The sequence below is a fragment of the Corvus hawaiiensis genome, chromosome 6, assembly GCF_020740725.1.
Source record: "Corvus hawaiiensis isolate bCorHaw1 chromosome 6, bCorHaw1.pri.cur, whole genome shotgun sequence".
In the NCBI taxonomy this organism is placed as follows: Eukaryota; Metazoa; Chordata; class Aves; order Passeriformes; family Corvidae; genus Corvus; species Corvus hawaiiensis.
This window is the reverse complement of record NC_063218.1, coordinates 16131139-16150450: the sequence shown is the minus strand read 5'-3', so window position 1 is coordinate 16150450 and position 19312 is coordinate 16131139. Positions and strand designations below refer to the sequence as shown.

General features: G+C 43.0%; 1 protein-coding gene across 2 annotated transcripts in view; it reads left to right on the top strand.

Annotated features, from left to right (window-relative positions):
* Positions 1–19312, top strand: part of RIN3 (Ras and Rab interactor 3) — a 67606-nt gene that overhangs the window by 17425 nt on the left and 30869 nt on the right. Inside the window, exons 2-3 of one of the 2 annotated variants that reach the window (XM_048305404.1) lie at positions 1105–1288; positions 4728–4842. In XM_048305404.1, coding sequence (XP_048161361.1) covers positions 1105–1288; positions 4728–4842 — 299 coding nt within the window. Of the gene's footprint in view, positions 1–1104; positions 1289–4727; positions 4843–19111; positions 19196–19312 lie in introns of those variants that run through there. The other variant, XM_048305405.1, reaches the window with a different exon arrangement.

The following is a 19312-nucleotide window of genomic DNA, read 5'->3' as shown; positions in this document are numbered from 1 at the left end:
GAAATTCCCTCACCTGTGTGACAAGCTGGGCTTTTATTGCAGGTAAAGAGGGAGTTTCATTTATTTTAATTTGCTTTTTTTTTTTTAAGCACAGTTGTCTCATTCCTACTGTCTTGACTATGATCTTAAAAAAGGATTGATAAAAATCAAGATTCTGTGAACTAATACCCTTAATCTACAACCCAAATTGCAGAGGCACCTGTATTTTCTAAGAAAGCTGTCTGAAGGGTTGCAAAAGAAAAAAAAAAAGCTACTAAAAATAAAATCTCTGTGTTGCTTGTGGGATTTGAAAGGCTATTTTTACACAAACTGACTTTTGGGAGAGACTTGTTGTGTTAGGTTAGGCCTTTGAAATTACTCTCTTTTAGTAGATTAAGACTGACCTTATCTGAAATGTAATACTTTAAGATCTGTATCTTTAAAAATAAAAGGAAAAGGAGAAATATTTGAAGACCAAATCAAAAGTGAGAGTCCTCCTATTCTCAGTTCTGACATCTAAGAAGAAAATTAGTGCAGCAAAACACTTTTTGTGTATGTTCTCTTACATTTTCTTTAAATGTAAAATCAATTAATCAAATGAATGACAAGCCCATATCCCCATGAGTCCATGGCCTTATCCAGTAGAGCTCTTGTGACCAGACTTTTCAGCACAAGTATTTCCACTGCCTGCAGTGCTTAGCACATGTATAAATACTTTGTCAAATCAGCATCATAGCTAGAAGCCAGTATTTAACACCAGTCTGCCATTACACTGCAGGGACTTCTCTGCTGCATTGCTACTTTTGAAACATCTCCCAGACCCTTCAGCTGGAGGGTGGCATCCAGGGGACAGGCACGCTCAGCTGTCTGTGGTGCTGGCTACCCCTGTGCCTCCCTTACCTGTGTCTGTGGGCACCTGCACTTGAGCAATATTGATGGGTGAGCCAAAGCCAGCAGAGCTGAGCACAAATCACCCTGCCAACCTGCTGTCGTAACAATGTGCCTGTGCTTTGCTGATGTCTAAGCGCCCCTGTGTTTGCTTCTCTGTTTGCACTTACAGTCCTTACTCCCCAGAGTTTTCCATTTGCAGTTCTGCTCACCAGGGACTCCCTTGCTGTGTTTCAGCCCTGTTGGAGGTACCAGTGAAGGAAAAGAAACACATCTCTGTCAGGCCGTTGCTCTGCGAAATTGCCTCCAGCTTCCAGGGATCAGCATCCTTGACAAACTCATCAAGACGTGTCCTGTCTGGCTTCAACTGAACATGAGCCAGGAAAGGGCTGGGGCCATCCTTGGCAAAGAAACAGCAGGGGTAAGTCCAAAATGGTTTCAGTTCAGACAATCACATTTCCTGTCCTTGGTTAGGAGAACAGTGCTTTTTTTAATGTGGAAGCAAAAGTATTTAGCAGACTGCTCTCTGTTTCCATTGCTATTAGATGCTTTACCTCTCTCAACAGCACAAGACAGATATATTGGCTTTGGGAAAATGAGGAATCTTATCTCTGGTTTTATTTGCTTACCATGTAGATTCATGGAGATGGCTTCCCATTCACTACCATACCCAAAAGTATGGTGATTATCCTAATCTGGACCAATAAAAAAGAAACTGTGAAGAAAAGGCCCTTAAATTCACCTGATGGGAGTCATTTTTATTGCAACAATTGGTATCTGGTTTACATAAACTGAGTATTAGAAAATTATATACTTGTGCAAAGCTCAGGGCTTGCTTAAGGAAAACAGCTCTGTGGCACAGGGAGCTGCTCCCTTTTCCTGAGGTCTGAGAGGTGAGCAGGCTGTAGATGTCCTGGCTGGATCCTTTGGGAAGTGCAGATGCAAATGACCTGAGCTGATATCAGGGCACACCTGCTCTGAGGACATTTGGACCCATCCTTTGGCTGAGTCAACCTATCCCAGGGCTAAATGCTGGCGCAGCCAAGTGACACCCTCCAGTGGGATTCACCTGAGCAGCCTGGGCTGTGCAGTGCACCTCACCCTGAATCAGACTTCTCAAATAGATTGAGCAAATAATTCTCTTTGTTTTTCTGCTCTGTTTGTAAGTGGGGATGTGTGTGACTGACTGTGGTGTACCCATGTATGGCCCCAAGCCTCCTCAGCCATTATCCATTCCCTGCAGTCAGGGAGTTTCCCACCTCTGAGTGGCTTTGGGGAAACATTTTGCCTCTGTTCCTCCTGCTTACACTGTCCTTGGGCACAGTCTTCAGTTGCAGTCAGAAGCAGGCAGGAGAAGAGGTGGTGCATCAGCGGAGTCCCATGACAAGGGCAGAATTTCCTGCCCACTCTGAGCCCGCCTGAAACTGAGGCAGCACCATTCCCAACTGTGGTGAAAATAGAAGAGGTTGATTTCAATACTGGTCCTGACCTGTAGGGTTAAGTACAGCTCAGAAAACCCACCTCCTACTTCTCTGAACAGCCATAGTCCAATTTTAGCCTTTGGATCCATGGCAACCAGGCGTGCCGATCAGGAAAAAAGAAGTGATTCATTTCCAGGTTTCATTTCCCTGGTTGCTTAGATTAAATTTCAGATGAAGCCATGTAAGATGGTGCTGTCTGACAGTCAAGGTTAGAGGGACAGCGCTGCCATGTGGCTGGTAGGACCTGGGCAAGGGAGAGCCTCTCCCTGCAGATACTACCTGCCTCCTACCTGCAGACGCATTCTGTGACAGAAGGTGGGGGTTGCCCTGAGCTAGAAATCAGCCTGTTTAGGGCATACACCCGTGCCTTTATTTACACTTCCTCTGCCCTGGTGGTGGGCCTGAACCCCCGGGGCTCCATTTCTCACTGTGTGAGGTTGTGAAGCTGCCCCAAAGCTGTGTGTTCAGCATGGGTGCTTCAAAGAGACTGGACATGCACTTATGACTGGGATTCATGCAGGGAGGGGAGAGGTCTTGGCTTCTAGACAAGCTTTTTTTAAAAATTCCTCTGTCCAAGAAATTAATGGGTTTTTGATAGATTTCCATACGTTACAGTTGATTAATGATTTTATCAACTCACAATTCTCTTTCTAATGTTAACATCCAGGCTACAAAATTAGCTTGATTTTTTAATTCAGTTTTTTAAAAATACCTTGACTCTCTTCTGCCTAAGCTTACTATCAAAGAACAGATGAAGATTATTTTGTCTTTGTATCTGCACCTTCAAGATACAAGCTAAAAATATCCCTGACAATGAGCTTTAATTAGAAACACACTTAGGATCTCACAACATACAAAGAATGAGGCATTTTTCCTTTTTCTTCTCTTTTTTTCTTCTCTTTTTCTTATTTCTTGTATCTTTTATCTTTTTTAAATTTTTTTTTTAAAATCTTTTTTCCCACTGGTATTGGTGGGACACAATGGCTCCAGTAGTTCCACTGGTTCCAATTAAATACTCAGGGGCCTTCTATCAATGTTTTTGCATACCTGATGGGATTGAGCCAGACCAATTTTTTTTGCTGTAGTTTATCCTTCTTTGAGCAAGGGGATTGGACTAGGTGATCTCCAGACCTCTTTTCAAGCACATCAGTTCTGTGGAGTCAGCATTCCTGGAGATGTTTAAGGAGGGACTGGATGTGGCACTCAGTGCCACAGTCTGGTTGAGGTGGTGGTGTTCGCTCATCAGTTGGACTTGATGATCTCAGAGGTCTTTTCAAACCTAATTGATCCTGTGATTCTGTGATTTCAGGACCACTCAATACACTTGAATGATCACTTGAGAGATCTTAGACAAGCTTTTGGGGACAGGGCTTGTTCCCAAATTCAACAAGGGCAAAAGCAAAGCTTTTCCTCTGGGAAGGCAGACCCCTGGCAGCGATCCGGGCTGGCACTGCCTGGCTGAGCTGCTCTGTAGGAAAGATCCTGTAGGGATGGTGGGCAGTGAGCTGGGCACAGACCCACTCGAGAGAGGCTGTGGGACCAGGGCTTGTTCAGCCAGAAGACAACTTCGGGCAGACCACACAGCAACCCCTGGTACCTACAGGGAGGTCATGGAGAAGATGAAGCCAGGCTGTGCTCAGCACCGCAGGGTGGGAGGACAAGAGATGACAGTGTACATTGAAACCAGAGGGGTTCAGACTGGGTACAGGGAAGCATTTTCTCCCTGTGAAGATGATAAGTGGTGGGACAGGTTGCCAAGAGAGGCTGTGCAGTCTCCAGCTTTGGACATTCCCCAGATTTGTACAGACAAAGTCCTGAGAAACTTGGTCTGGCCTCATGGCTTCACCCAGGGTATTGGAGAAGAGTCCTCCCAGGATACCTGCCAGCCTGAATGATCTTATGGTCCCATGAAAATGCTCTGTCATAGACACTGTGGCCACCAGAGCCTTTGGCCTTATGTCCCACTCATGGACACTCAAACCCTTACCGACTCAATGTACAGGTGACTCCCATGCTTTAGACCTGGACTGGGATGTTTTAGGGTGAGTCATCTGTGATTTAGGGCCCTGACGTGAGGACCATCGCTTAACAAATCATGAGTGCAGTTTTAAACTCTTCGGTTCATGAAATAGTTTGCTTTAGGTGTAAGTGGGACGTCGGTGATGCATAGAAACTTCACGAGTTCATTCGCAGGTCTGATGAACTGGCCCTTTATTAATTATTTTTGTTGTATAAAGCTTAACTAAGTGGAATGAAGCTAAAATAAGGCTATTTAAAGGTGGATTGTACTGATAAAAATCTACATTGCCAATGACTTAAAATAAAGTTTAGAAGCTCACATAATGTAGCTGAGCTCTTGATTCTTTTCTGCCTTTTCAGATATTCTTAGTTAGGAAAGAGGGTAATGTGGACAACATGATCCTCTCAGTCCGCCTGCCGGTGCAGAACGAAGCTCCTGGTGTGCTGGAGTACAACATTAAAGAAGAAAAATCAAGTAAGGTCTTTACATTTTTTGGTCTTGCTTTGGTTATTGTACTGAGCCCTCTTGTGATCACCAATATTTATGTAATCTCACTTGCACTGAGCAGGTTCCTCTTGTGACCAGCAGCAGATCTTGCTTTTATGATGTAGTTCAGTTAATATTTCCTGCAGCTGTTTTACCTCAGCTCCCCTGCGGTTCTGCACCTTCTGTTATCATTTACAGACTCGCAATAGGGAAATAATGCACCTCCAGATGAGGAGGCCAGTCCTTTGATCGAGAAAGGAGAGCTGCCTTTCACCAGGTGGAAGTTCTGAGGAAAGTGGAAAGCATCTCAGACTAAGCCTTGTTAACTCATTGACCCTGTCTCTGTTTAAGCCACTGAACTTGGGGGTCACCAGTCATCTGACAACTGCTACACAGCCTTTTCATGCACCTTGTACAGTCACTCTGAACAACAAGTTACTCCTAAACTGTTTGTTTTCAAAGCCTAACTGGGAAGCGGGTGGATCTCGTGGCTGGTGCTGTTCCCAGTTGGATAACCAAGTCTGCCATGAGCAAGTGAAAATTAACCCAGTTCACAGTCAGCCACATCTAATGCAGCCCTCTGTGTAAACGGCTGTGTAAGGCACATGATTTCCACTTTCAAAGGAATATTTGTAAACACCTGGATTTTAGGATAGTCATAGAAAAATGCACTCAAAAAATATATATATTTATATATATATAAATAACTTCACACTATTTATTTATCTGAACAGATCTAAATCCTCTGTCACTGAACTCTGTCCCAAAGCCAGCTCCCCAGAAAAACTGTTTTATTCTCTGTTGAACACATGTTTCTTCAGATCAATGTTGCAACATTTCTTTCCCCTTGTTCAAATGAATTTTGACAGTTGCTCAAATGAAGTTTTCCCTTCTCCTATGTTTCTTCTCATACCTCTGCATTGTAAACAGGCTTTAAAGCCAGAGGGACAACTCTTAGGCTGTTCTAATCTCAAGGCCAGACCACAGGCTGTCACAACATTGCTCCCTGTCCGGCTGCTGCATCCCCCTGGGAAGCTTTCCCTCTCATCTGCCTGCTCCTGAGAGCACCCAGCTGCAGAGGTGTTTAGGGTTCAGTGCTCCTGTGTGAGGGCAGGATCAGCAAACCTTTTGCCACAACTTCAGGTGTTCAATTAAGAATACAAGGGCAAAGGTTAGCTGTGGGGTAGGGAAACCTTTTCTTTATTTAGCTATTTGAACTTGACCCAGGACTTAGATTTTTCACGGTGGGGAATTGGTTTTTGATGATTCAAGCTTTCCTTTGGATAAAAGTTAAAAAATCAAATCCTGTCATCCTAAAAAACATCATTTATAGAAATGTTACTTCTTGACTCATGTCCTGTGCCATAAAATCTGATTTCTTTTAGGGCAGGCAAAGTAAAACGTAGTACAAAAATGTCACTGAGCTAGCCTATCTAGAGAGGCTTTTCTGCCATGCTTTTCAGACTTGCTTGGTTTTTCTAGTTTATCACTAACTTAGTGCAAAGGATGTATTGGGAGATGAGCTTTCTGGTAGAAACAAAAATTAAATCAGTTTTCACCAGTTTCATACAAGTTGCAAAGTAAGTGGAGGAAGGTAATTAAAATTCAGCTCTCATTCATAAAGCAGGAGAGCTGCCATCACGTGCAGCAATCCCAGCAGCTATGAGGCTCATGCATGCCTATAGTGGATATTGACATTATTTTTAGCTTGAGTTCTGTCAGTGTTGAGTGTCAGTTGGTAGAAAGCCTCTCAGTTCTTCATCCTGCCCTGTTTTGACAAGAACACACTGGGTACAGAATGGTCACTGTTTTGCTTCCTTTCTCATTTAGGGTAAGTACCCTGGCTTTTAAGTTTAAAAGAAATTGAACGAATTCTGGTTAATAAAGACAAAGGACTGTACCTAATGCCAGGGGAGATGGTAAATCTTCTGTGTCACAGAGTAATCTCATACCTTAGGTAATTAATTACTTCTTTAGCTTTTAAACTGCATTACTCCACTGCCTTCTAAATTTTTTTCAGAAATAAAATTAAAAATTGTCTAAATGCTTTAAAATAATTTAGAACCTGAGCTTCCCTGACACATAAAATGGTCTGTCTGGATTGCCTCAGATTAATGATGTGCCCTTCACTCATCCCTGGTGTTCTGTAAGTGTCAGGGTAGGAGACCTCTGAGCACCTCAAGAGAGGTTCTCTTGCTGTGGAATGCAAGTAAGTTGGAAGTTTGGTGTAACACTCTGGTAAATATGTAAAACACCCCAGCTGCATTGCCTGAGGGCCACTCTGGACTTTTTCCAAACATCTATTCTTTAACTTCAGAAAATCCCTCTTTCCTTTCTGAGTTGACAGGTAAGAAATTATCTCTGTGACGTGCCCCACGGAGAGCTGTTTGTCCCTTTCTGAGAGCTGGCTCCTCCTAAAGGGTTTGAAGAAGTGGGAACAAATCCTTCTCGTTACCTCAGTTCAACTCGTTAGACTCCACACAGTTGATGCATTGAGATGTAAACTGAAATCTGAATTTGCCTCGACATATATAGTTCTGATTTTATGGAGAGCCTTCCTTCAATTAAAATTCAAGTTTCAACCCAGCAAAATTCAAGTTGCAACCAGCTTACTGTTTTGAAGAACCTTGCCAGCTGCTTCTTGTCCTTGGCTGTTTGTAGAGCTATTCTCATTCCTTCCTACTTTTCAGATAGGATCTGAGGAGGCTTTCCATGGTATCATGATGATGGTACAGAGGTTGTTGCCCACCCCCTGTGTTCCATATAGAGATGGCCATTCAATGAAGTACAAAAAGACCCTTCAGAATCTTCTGGCTATTACACTGCCAAATAAGAGTGGTTCATTGTTTTACTATTTCTTTTCCCCATAACAACTATGTTGATATTTGGTGAAATATTTAGGGAAGTATAGTTTTCTGATGGGAAGAGTGGAGTTAATTGTGATTTTTCTCTTTAAATGGAAATCCCCAAAGAACCCACTAGGTAAGAGAATCAAGAAATGAAACCTCTTTCTCTTTTTTTTTTTTTTTTTTTTGTGGGAAATTTTCATCTCTTCTGTGAAGCAGCCCTTAGAGAGAACAAGAGAATGGATTTAAAAAATTTTCTTCTGGTTCCTTCTTTTTGGTTGGAATTCCTCCATAGACGGGAATGCTAAATCCTTGTGGCATCAATAGCTATAGTAGAGACCAAAGAGCAGATTCCAGGTGCCATATGGTTCATCAGAAAGTTGAGAAACCTGGCAAGTTTCAAAGCCTTGGATCTCAGAGGTTTTGCACTCGGCCTGAAGGATCCCTTACTTCTTATTCAGAGCAGTGCAAGTCCCCCAGACCTAAAGTTTGTTACAAGATTTCTACCACTTAGAGATGCAGTGTTGGCAGCTACCTCTCAATCTTTGCTAAACTCTCAACTAGTTTGTACACGTTCTTTCTGAGAGTTGACCCTTACTTCTGCTTCATTCAGAGGTGGAGTCCCAGCCTCACAAACTGAGCACCCCTTCCTCAGCTGACTCCTGCCCTTGGCTCTTCTCAGCAAACTGGTGGCAACCTCAGGGTCTAATTCCCCCTCCTTTTCATGTATATACTGTCAGAAGTCATCGTGCTGACCTCAGCTCCATTATAGCAATATTAAAAAGGAAAGAATCAGATGTTTGAAGTACATTTCTGAAATAGCATGTACTGAGAGCTTGTAAGAGGCATCTGAGTACAATAGACCATGTGGTGCAGGCAGTGACAGTAGCTTTTACTTTCACAAAGAGTTATGAAGGCATCTGCCACAGGGGTAAAATCCTTTAATAGAGGGATGCTCTAGCACCATAAACTGAATTAATGCTTTCTTTTTTCTGGGAAATTTTGTGAATAATAGCTGAAAATAATTTGATTTCATGAAACACACGAGTTGATCACATACTTCTCAGGAATCTTTTACGTATGCTTTGGTGTGGGATGTGTAGTTATTTTTTTCCAACCTCTTCTGTACCAAGAAAAGAGGATGTGATTCTAAGCAAGCAAAATGGCACTAAACAGAAGTATCTGCAACTCCACAGAATAAAGAACATATTGTTCATATTATTAAATTTTTTAAAATAGAAATAACAATGAAATTGATTTGCTAGGTCAGTCCTGAACTCTTCAGGTTCACATCCTAAGGGGTTTGAGGCTGGCCTGATCCTGCCATGGCTGCTCATCTCCTGTAATCATGCTCCTCCCTCCCCCATTGCTGCAAGTGGCTTTGCTCACTTGGAGGTGTATTTTCTGGAGGCAGTCCACATGAGCCCTTGTTGTGGAGTTGCTGTCCTTGTTCCTTATTTAAGCTGTACCTGTGGAGGACAATCTGCCACCAGACATAACTGTTCAGAAGCAGCTTTTACAGCACATGGGGCCAAGGCTGGGTTGAGCCCCCCAAAATCGATGAATGCACAGCTGAAGGAGGGGTTTGTAGTGAAGTCTGGGCTGTAGTGTGTTTTTTTCATTTATTAGAGGAAAATTATTAGATTTAAATTAAAGTTCTCTGTGCTCTGACCCTCCCAGCTTTTCTGGAGACTGACTTTGAATAAGCTGGAGTATAACAGAGGTCTTAAAATAACCTTAGCAAAATCAAATAGGAAAACCAAAATAAATTATCTCCAAGTAATACAAAAATGTCCAGAACATGATTGATACCTCCTTTGAAGGATGAGACACGGTGTCATTGGACATGGTAGCTTATACTCAATTTCTGGTTTATGGACAGCAGCTGCACTCCAGGCTGTGTGGTATGAGCTTGTGGTAAGGACCCACAATATACCTTGACAGAAAAAGTGCAGGCAATTACTGCACTCCAAAGGAGTTTAAGAGCAATCACTGAGTGTTGGTGCAAAATTGCAAGTCTGGTAGCAAAAAGGATGTTGATAAAGAAATCCAATGTCTGCCCTGGTCACCTTATCTGACCTTTCTTAAAGTCAGACTGAGCTCGGGAAGTGTGGACTGGAGTTTGATATGAAATGCTTGAGACAGTAGGAATTTAGGGAGGGATTATAACTCAAGTAAAATACATAGCAGCAGTTTAACCTGCCTGGTTAATTCTCTAACTGCTTTTACTTGTTTGCCATGGAAATTTGTGGGGATCTGACTTTGTACGTCCGCCAGTGAACTCTGTCCCTCAGGACAGAAAGAAGAGTTACACCAGATACAGATGCAGCAGGAAGGAGGCCCTGCTGGGGGGGGCAAACAGAAGTTTAGGTGAGCAAAGGTGTTCCTTTCCATGTTGGATGTTAGGGAACGTGAAATCAACTAAGGGCTAAGATTTTACAATATACTTCCTTGCCTTAATGATCCCAAATAGGTGCAGTCTAAAGATGTGAAAGCAAACTTAACTCCCAAAGTCAACTTTGCCAATCACTAGGAAGTCACTTCAGTCACTTCAACATTGCCATTCCTCCTTCCCAGGCACATATGGGAAAAACCCCCAGTTTTTTATTATAGACTAATGCCATTTGCACAGATAAAAAGGACATGTGCAGTCATTCTGACTGTCCTGTAACAGTAACAGATGGAAATTAAGTGACAGTAATCAGGCAGCAGCATGTTTACAGCAGGGCATCAGAGCAACAGGGGGATGGACTTTGCTCATCTTTGCAGGCTTAGCTCTGAACAGAGCTGCTGAAAGCCCTGGTCTTTGCATCCCAGCCAGCCTGAGATGAGGGCTGTGGGTATGCCTGGCATGATGGCAGAGCTCAAATACGAAGGAGACAAATTCCAGTCCGTGTGCCTGCACGGATCTGTGTGTCCCAGGGCTGCGTGGGGACACACTCACAGGGCAGGGAAGAGGAGGCAGATTGAGCAGGAACAGTGCAGTAGATGCTCTCTGTTGGCTCAAGCACCTTCAGATGCTGACAATGGACTTGCCTATTGCACTCTGCTGGCACCCCAGCCAGCATGGCCAAATATGGTCCTTTATGGCAGATTTCCCTGTTTAATTTTGTTAATGTTTATTTTAATACATAATGCTGAGGCTGGATTAATGATCTCAGAGACTAAAGCGCTTGCTGCTAACATGTCACAGTACAGTCAGGTAGTATTTTCCCATGTGAACTACATTGAAGTCCTGCACAAATGAGGTCATGGGAAAAAACAGGAGGATAGCTCAGTTACTGCAGCCTACCCACAATTTAGCTCCTTTAATGAGAGTGGCCAGTTGTGCAGATGAACTTTGTGATATGAATATTTTTGTGGAAGTGTTGACAGCTCTTGTAATAGCTTCCTCAGTTTTGCAAGTCTTTTTGCTAACACTCTGCCTCCTGGAATCAGGAAGTGGAGTGAAGATAGACAGAATATATTTTTCCAGAAAGAAAAATAACCATCACAAATACAGAGAAAAAACTTAAAATTTTGTAAATACTCAGGAAACAGAAGATTTTATAGGTTATAGGAAAATAACCTGTAAGAAGACAATCTGCCATTTTTAAAATTGATTTTAATTGCATTTATTTCTGATCCCTTCTGAATTAGAATGAAGATGGAAGAGGTAGAAATCTGTGGTATGGACTGAGGTCAGAAAGATGGGATCCTTCGCTTCATAGCTAAAGAGAATAAACTGGTGCTTGTGCTGGTACACCTGACCCTGACATCTAAGATAAAGACATTTAATTGGGTAGTACTTGCAGATTTCACAGGAGGTTTTAAAGACTGGGCTGGATGAAGCCTTGAGTGACTTGGTTTGACCTCATGGATGGCCCTGGTTTTAGCAGGGTTTTGTGCTAGATACCTCCTACTGTCCCTGCCAGCCTGAGGGATCCCATAAGTGATACTGAGTCAGGCTGTGGGCAAGCTCAGGGCAGAGAGCAGTTCTCAGAAAGAATATCTCAGTACAGCAGCAAAAGCACTTCCAAGGGCCAGGTTCTTGGAGAAATACTGCTAAGATTCACAGAGGGATAGTGGTGAAAAAATAAATAAAACAAATATTTTCTGTATTAGTGTCTCACCTGTGATCTCCCCCAAACCCATAACATTCCTTTCTGTGGCTCTTTCTCCCTTTTTGTATAGGGAAAGATAGAATGTGCTCAGTTTATTTAATCAGTGCAGATTTGCAGTTAACTCTTATCAGGTACTTGAACGTACTTGAAAAAGCCCAGTAATGCCACATAGAGGTAATCATATGCCCCTAGGCATATTGGAGAGCTGAGCTTGCTGCAGGCTGAAATAGACTTCATCATGTGCCATTAATAACACCGCAATGCTACTGGACTGTTGTTGCACAGATGTTAAAGGGAATTTTCAGCTGGAGTGGGACAATCCAAGAAGTAAATGTACATTCCACCCTTCCCAAGTCGAACCTCTCAAAACAATCTCTGACTCATCAAACTGCAGGCAGAAGGGCCCATCAGAAAGTATATTTGGTTACTTCTGTTATCACTGTAATGGTACCACTGTTCTTTTTTAAATGGTCACTTTAAACAAAACAGTTGGCCTCCTTCAGTGGAAGCCTTGCAGCGTTCAACAACGGAAAGAAGAATTCTTAATTCTGTAAACTAAGGCATGAAAGCAGGGTAGGACTATTTATAGCTTTGATTTCCTCTGAATAGATGAGAAGCTGAACCTGACATTACAGAGTGAAAAGATCAAGGTGGTGCTTTTTTTGCTTTTTGGGTTGTGTGCAGGTTTTTTGATAACCAATCCTGCCATTCAGCAATAAAGCAAAGAGGGGACTGACTTGGCAGCCACTTCATGAACTGCCCTGGAGACTTGTCTACCAGTCAGGAAGGTCATTAAGCATCTTCAAGTTCGCTATGGAACATGACTTTACTGAATATATATTTATGTATATAAGGCAAAAGCATCAGTTTTCCCAGCAACTAGTAGTTAAGGTACTGCAGCCTCATGAGTACAAGTAAAGTTGGTGGAAAAGGGTGCGGGGTACTGTTCCAAGGAGAGGAAAGAGTCAGGTTTTATGTGAGTTCAGGCTGTAACTTCATGCTGACACTGCTGCCACAAGAAGGGCTGTTGCCATTCCTCATCTGTCAGTAGCACATGTCCCTGTCAGGGACCCTCCAGCCCCTCTGGTCCCTGTCTTTCTCTGCCTCATGCAGGTTATGGCTGGGAAGGAGTGGGCAATGTGGATGTAGTGGTGTGAAAACAGGACAGTGTGGTGGGGCAATGCTTCCTTAGAGGTGTTACCATATGCTGAGTTATGTGAAATAAAGTCTGGAGAGGAGAAAAAAAGTGATAAAGGCCTGAGGGGCTACAGGTGACTTTGGGAAGGGTTGGTGGCAGACTGGAAAGAGAAGTCTGAGAACAAGTTGGAAAGGGGCAGCAAGTTACCAACAGGGGTCACATCCTGTAGTGCTGAATAACTGTGTGAGCCTCCAATGTGCTCAAGGCTGACCACAGAGGCAAGAACCCATCAGAGCTGCTTTATGGTGCCAGGAGAGGAGGCTGCAGGCGGGGCAAAAGCACTCTTGGGATGGGTGGGAAGTCAGTGCAAAACTGTGGCCCAGCTGCCCCCATAGCAACCAGCCTTCCCGAGGTAGAGCATTGCTGGCAGCAGAACAAGGAGCTGCCCTTTCTCTTCCCTGCCAAGCTGAATTCAGCTGACTTCTCCGAAGGAAGGCACCGATTTTACAGGCTGAGGGCTGAAGCACAGCTTGCTGAAGGGACTCAGCCAGCTGTGCATCACCAGCCCTGAACAAGCCCATCCTGGCCAGCACTCTATTAACTGGGCTGCAGAGAGACCTTTTACTTGCCGAGCTCTTGACAGCGTTCAGCACTGAGGTATCAACACAGCTATTCAGACTTCTTTTGTATGCTTTTTGTATAGCCTGACAGGCAGCTCTGCTGCTGTACTGTGTGGAGAGTCAATTTTTCCAATTTACTTAAGAGGAATGTTTTCCTTTATTGCTGCATGATGGAGCGTGTGATTGAGGCAAAGTAAGAAACTGTTGTCAGCTCTGGGCCTGACAAGCCTGAAAAAAGAAGTGTGCTGGAAAAAATAACAAGTTATCAACACCCTTGGGACAGAAGATCCCTCTTCCTTTCTTTCCCCAAAACTGTCTGATTCCATCTTAGTTAAGCAAATCATATATTTCAGCAGCAAAACTTGTCCAAGACTACTTTTTTTCAAGGATTAGCAAACTGGTGACTAAAAGTTTTTGTATTTTTAGCAGGGGAGACTGGAAAAGCTGAATATGTAGTTAACCTTCAGGTTCACATTTTAAGGAGTTTAATTGCATTTAAGGAGGCCTCTGGGCCCACATCTTGTCTCCTATTTTGCTCGGAGTAAAGGACTCTGTTCAGGGTGGCAGACACCTTGCCATTAAGGACAGTAGACTGACGAATGTTGTCTCTTAATGCAGTTCCTGTTGTTGCCTATAAGATGCAGAGCTACCCTAGTTAGCTTCGGATTAGCCTCTCTCAGACACAGATAACAATCTGCCTGCATCACCCGGGGCTCTGCATGGGCTAATTTCCCCTGTTTATGCAAGTTTCTCATTAGCAAGAAAAGTCAGCCATCACCTGCGAAGCTTCTTGGCATGAGAAGCCTCCCACTGAGCAAGTCAGCTCCATGGCATGGGATAGCTGGGCAGCTCTGCCCCAGCCCTGACCTTCAGCTCTGGGAGTCCTGTTTTGCTGCTGCTTTCTGCTGGATCTCATCTGCCTCCACAGGCAGTACCAGACCAAAGGCCACCTTTGTGTGGGCTGTAATAAGGACACAGGAGACATTATCTTTGTCTAGTCTGCTGTCTGTGGTTTGATTTGAGATAAGACACTGAATGATTTCTAGTCCCTAAGGATGTCTAACCTAGACATCTTCCCAAGATCAGTCTGTCTGCCAAGGATGAGTTCTCCATTATCCACATCTCTATTAACCCTGAAAATTGGGTTAAAGTCAAGGACTTCCCCTTCAGGAGACTACTCTGAACTAGGAACCCAGAATTTTGGTTTGGCAAGAACAGTGACCACGGGCCTGGGGGATATTGTAAAACATGGTATGAGGACACATTTTATAACCTGTTGTGCAAGTCCATCATTTCTCTCCTAAATGCAGACATGCACAAGGAAAGCAAAAAGTCTCACCAAGTCCTTCTCATTTGAGCTCAGTTCCCCATCACTTTGACACACTGCTTATTTTAAAACATAAAACATTTGTGCAGCTGCTTTTTTAAGATGTAACAGTGCCAGGTTTCTCTGTGGTTTATGAGTTGTTTTGGAAACATTCTGGTTACTTATAGCGGGGAGCTTTATTATCTTTTTTTGTTTTTAAGCTCTCATCCTGAAGTTACCTCCCCTCTCTCCATACACACACTTGCATTTTTACTCTAAGCTTTAAACCGATGGGATTGTAGGGAAAGCCTGTTGGAAAGAAGCCCTCGGGGTCTTGTTAGCTTTGTTAATCCTTGCTTTGGATTTTTTCTTTGTCTTATTTTTCACTCCCAAGAGGCATAATGCAAAATCTGTGTGTAATCAGAGCTAGAGACTATGCGCACTGTTCTAGGATAATATTGTCTTACCCTGCTCTGCTTAGTACCTTGAACACAACCCAAAAATCTTACTGCCTTTAAAACAGCTACTCGGAATCAGTACCCATAATACAAGTGCCCTTGTCTCAGTGGCTAAACTGAAACAAATTATATTTCTTGTCCTTGGACTGTGTTTGCTATCTCAAGATCTTATAGAGCTTAATAAACAACAGTTTAGATTTGTAAATGAGGTAAATAAGATACTGTTTGAAGTGAAATGAGGGCATTAAGGACCTCACACTTTGACCAGGGAGTAGGACCCTCAAAGTCAGTGACAGTGCAATCTATCCCACTCAGAAGCAGAAAACAGAAGAGCTTCTTTCACCAGGTTGGCAGCTAGGTGGGATTTCAGCTCTAGGAAGCAGAAGTATAATTTTCTTTCCTTTTTTTGTCCACCTTATTGACCTCTGCCATTTCAGAGCAGGTTATTCCCTTTCATCACTCACCCTTGGAAATTGTCTTGTTTGTAAAGGCCTTTCTTCCTGCAAGTCTCTCCTTCAGAATGTGATTCTGAATACTGGATAGCTGCCCTTAAAACATTTGGCAAACTTCCTTTTTCTGTATGATTAACCTCAGCACTATGGTACTTCACAATGTATCTCAGAGCCAGAGAAATAAAATTTTCTCCAAAGTAAACGGAGAAAAATATTTTTCAATAAAATACATCTGTATGATAGCACACATTTTTCACATAAGGATTGATTCTCAAGATTATCCATATGACCTGGAGATTGTTGCTAAGAGCTAAATCCCCAGAATTTCAAATCATAGCACTGTTTCCTGTTATATGAGGCACAGGGGAGACCCTTTATATATCTCAGTGCTTCATTTGCTTCACTAAGTTTTACAAAGGAAATTTGCATTTTGAGAGTAACTTACAAGTATCTATATCCAGTGTGTCTTGTCAGCCATGGGTCTCAGCCCTGACAGTTTGAATGGGCAGCTGGGCAGCATAAATCTTGTGCTGCCATTTTAATGTATGAGTGGATGCTGAATGACCTGCAAAAATGTGACTTCCCCAGCAATGATCCCAGCTCTTGCTCAGCTGCTTACTGCAGGATCCACATTGATTGAATGTGCTATCCTACTCCCCTGGGTGTTCCTGGGAGCCCTCTCAGTCCTCAGTATTTCAGAAAGGCCATGTTTCCTCCCTTACTGCTGCAAAAACAGACCCTGTGGGGCTACGTCTAGAACTCCAGCTGTATCTCATATTGACATCTGGTCCTGGGAATTCCCCTCAGAAGAAAGCCTGGATCTCTCCAGCCTCCAGCTGAAGAAAGAGTGAAATTTCCACAGACTTTAAGGTGTTTATTCCATACCTGGAAAAGGGATATGGGGTTGAGGATCTAACAAGTAAGGCAAGGGCTTTGAAACTGAACAGCTGCTCTCCAGCATGTGCTCTGCTCTTGGTCCCTGAAATAGCTGACAGTGCTATCCACATGGATACCTTTAAGGAAAGCACTGAGGAGCTGTGACACTTTTCTTTTAGCTGAGTTGGTTGTGCTTGAAGTACCTGTGAGAGACACCCTCTCATCCCCTGCTGAAACACTGATGGCAGTGAGGAGGAAACAGAGGAGCAAAGTCCCTCTAACACATTCCTGCTCAAGTATCCTGCAGCAGAGAAAACGAGACCAGGCAGCACCAGGATTTTATGCAGAATTAAAGACATAAAATCTCAGTGCACACCAAGGTGCTGCCCATCTGCTTGGGTGAATGTGGATGGGCCAAAGTACAATGGAGTGGTCAAGACCCCTGTGGCTGTTAGGTGTGAGGACAGTTCTTTATCTTAGCAGCAGAATATGCACACGGGGTAGAAGGGAACTGTCATCTCTACCGAGAGTCCCTTCTACTCAGCCCCAGCCAGAAAAGAGTACAAAAGCCTGTGATTTGCATCTTCTTTAACAGCTCTTTGTCGAGCGCAACATAATTATATTTAGTGAAGAACATAGTTTAAAAATAGATTTCTCTTATACTCTAGAACCAAGCTCATTAACACTTTATCACTTTCATAATTCATTAGTTTCAATTTCCCAGGAACTGCCATGAGCAGTGATTTTTTCATCATGGCCAGGAAGATTAAACTCTGTAGGAAGCCATAAAATTGAAATCCTTCGAGAAAGCTTGAGCTGGATGCACAACAGGAGACTCAGGCAGAACTTCAAACCAGGGAAGTTTCAGCCCTTCCTTGATGAGGGGAAAAACCAGAAACAACTGGCAGTTAAGAAAATAATCACTAGGAAAGACAAGAAAGACAAAACAGACATAGGATGACCAGGACAGTCTAGAATTGTGCAACCAAAACCGAAACTACAGCTTAGACATCATGTGGAAGAAGCAGAAGCATCAGATTACAGAATAAATACAAAGGCCTTGAGAAAAGAAAACAGATAAACAGTGGCAGTGTTTTACAAGCACACAGCACTAGAAGGCCATACATTACTGTCCACAAGGTCATCAAGAAATAACACAAGAAACAATGCTAGAGACAGATACTAGGAACTTCCAAACAGAGGTGTTGCAGAAAGGTCCCATAAACACACTAAGAACTTCTACCAATGAAGTCTAAACTTCCCTTTTTTAGCAATATCCAGCTGAAGCTCTTTCTCTTAATACCACCATGAGCCAAGTGCATGAATAAGGGCCTGAACTGGGGAACTGAAACAATAACCTGAAGGAATTACATCACACTCTCACACATTCCTGCAAAGCACAGCGGGTAGGACAAGCAGAGTGTATCGTGACAGACACAACAGCCTCAGCACTGGGACTATAGCAGTCACCCTAGCACTGCATTAAAGTGGCAGGAAACTGCTAACCTGCAACAGCTTGAAATTTCAGTGTCTGGGAGTAGGGATTTTGGTAGCCTCTGCCTTGGAGTGATCCCATCTTCATAGTGAGGTTTACTCACTAACAGTAGCAGAGCAGCAGGAAAGCTGGCCCGTGGTGCTTACTGAAAAGGTCATGGCAACTGTGGTATCAAACCAGAGACTTATATCAAAGGAGAGAAACACCTCTTGTTAGGAGACTATGGATTTATAATCTGAAAATAGAAAAAGAAAACTGGAATCGCACCCATAATGATAAATCTCAGTTTCCCAGAACCTGGAAAAATGAGAACATCTAAGCACATCCAAGCAGGGCTTCTGAGGATGGTTGTGTTCTCAGTAGTCCTCTGTCAACATAACTGCTGCAGAATAAGGAATTCATGTCTTTGAATTCAGATGTCTCTGAAGGATTACACAGATACAAAAAAAACCCCAAAAACAAATCCAAGTGAGTAGGACTAACAGTGCCACTAGAGAAGAAGAAGCTGAAGTAATTGAGTCCCATGAGCCTGTGTAAGCAATAAGATGGAAATTGGGTTGGTTTGTCCATGTGATCAGAACAATGGAACTAGCAAACACAATTCTGTGGGGAAAAATCAAAGAGGAAAGGAAGGCAGAATGCTCAGGGACAGTGTGACTCAAAGACATCTGCATCTGGATGGAGAAATGATGGGGAGATCCAAAGAGCAAAGAGAACATGAATACAGATTCCAACCAGTGCCTAAACATGACACTCTTCAGAGCACGCTAGTGTTTGAAAGGGGAAGATGAGACAATCATAAATATATATAACAGTTTATAACCTGGCCGTGTTCTCTTCACTTATTGAGTTGCCAAAGGACACAAAAACAGAGTATAGTCACCAATGAACCACTAATTCATGTTGCTAATGCTTCTGTAAACCATAAGAAAAATTCAATTAATTCTTATCTCTTTGTTTCAGACTACTCAAAATTGCCCACTGATCTACACATTTCCCCTTTTATTTCCTGAAGGTGGCATTTTTCAATGGGCTTCTAAATATCAGGTAAAACTCAATATGCTGTGGCAATATGTTTGGCTCACAGAACCCAGCCTATTTTTGCTCTTGCTTTTGATCATATTCTTGACATTCTGGCACTATGGTGAGATATAGATATTTCCC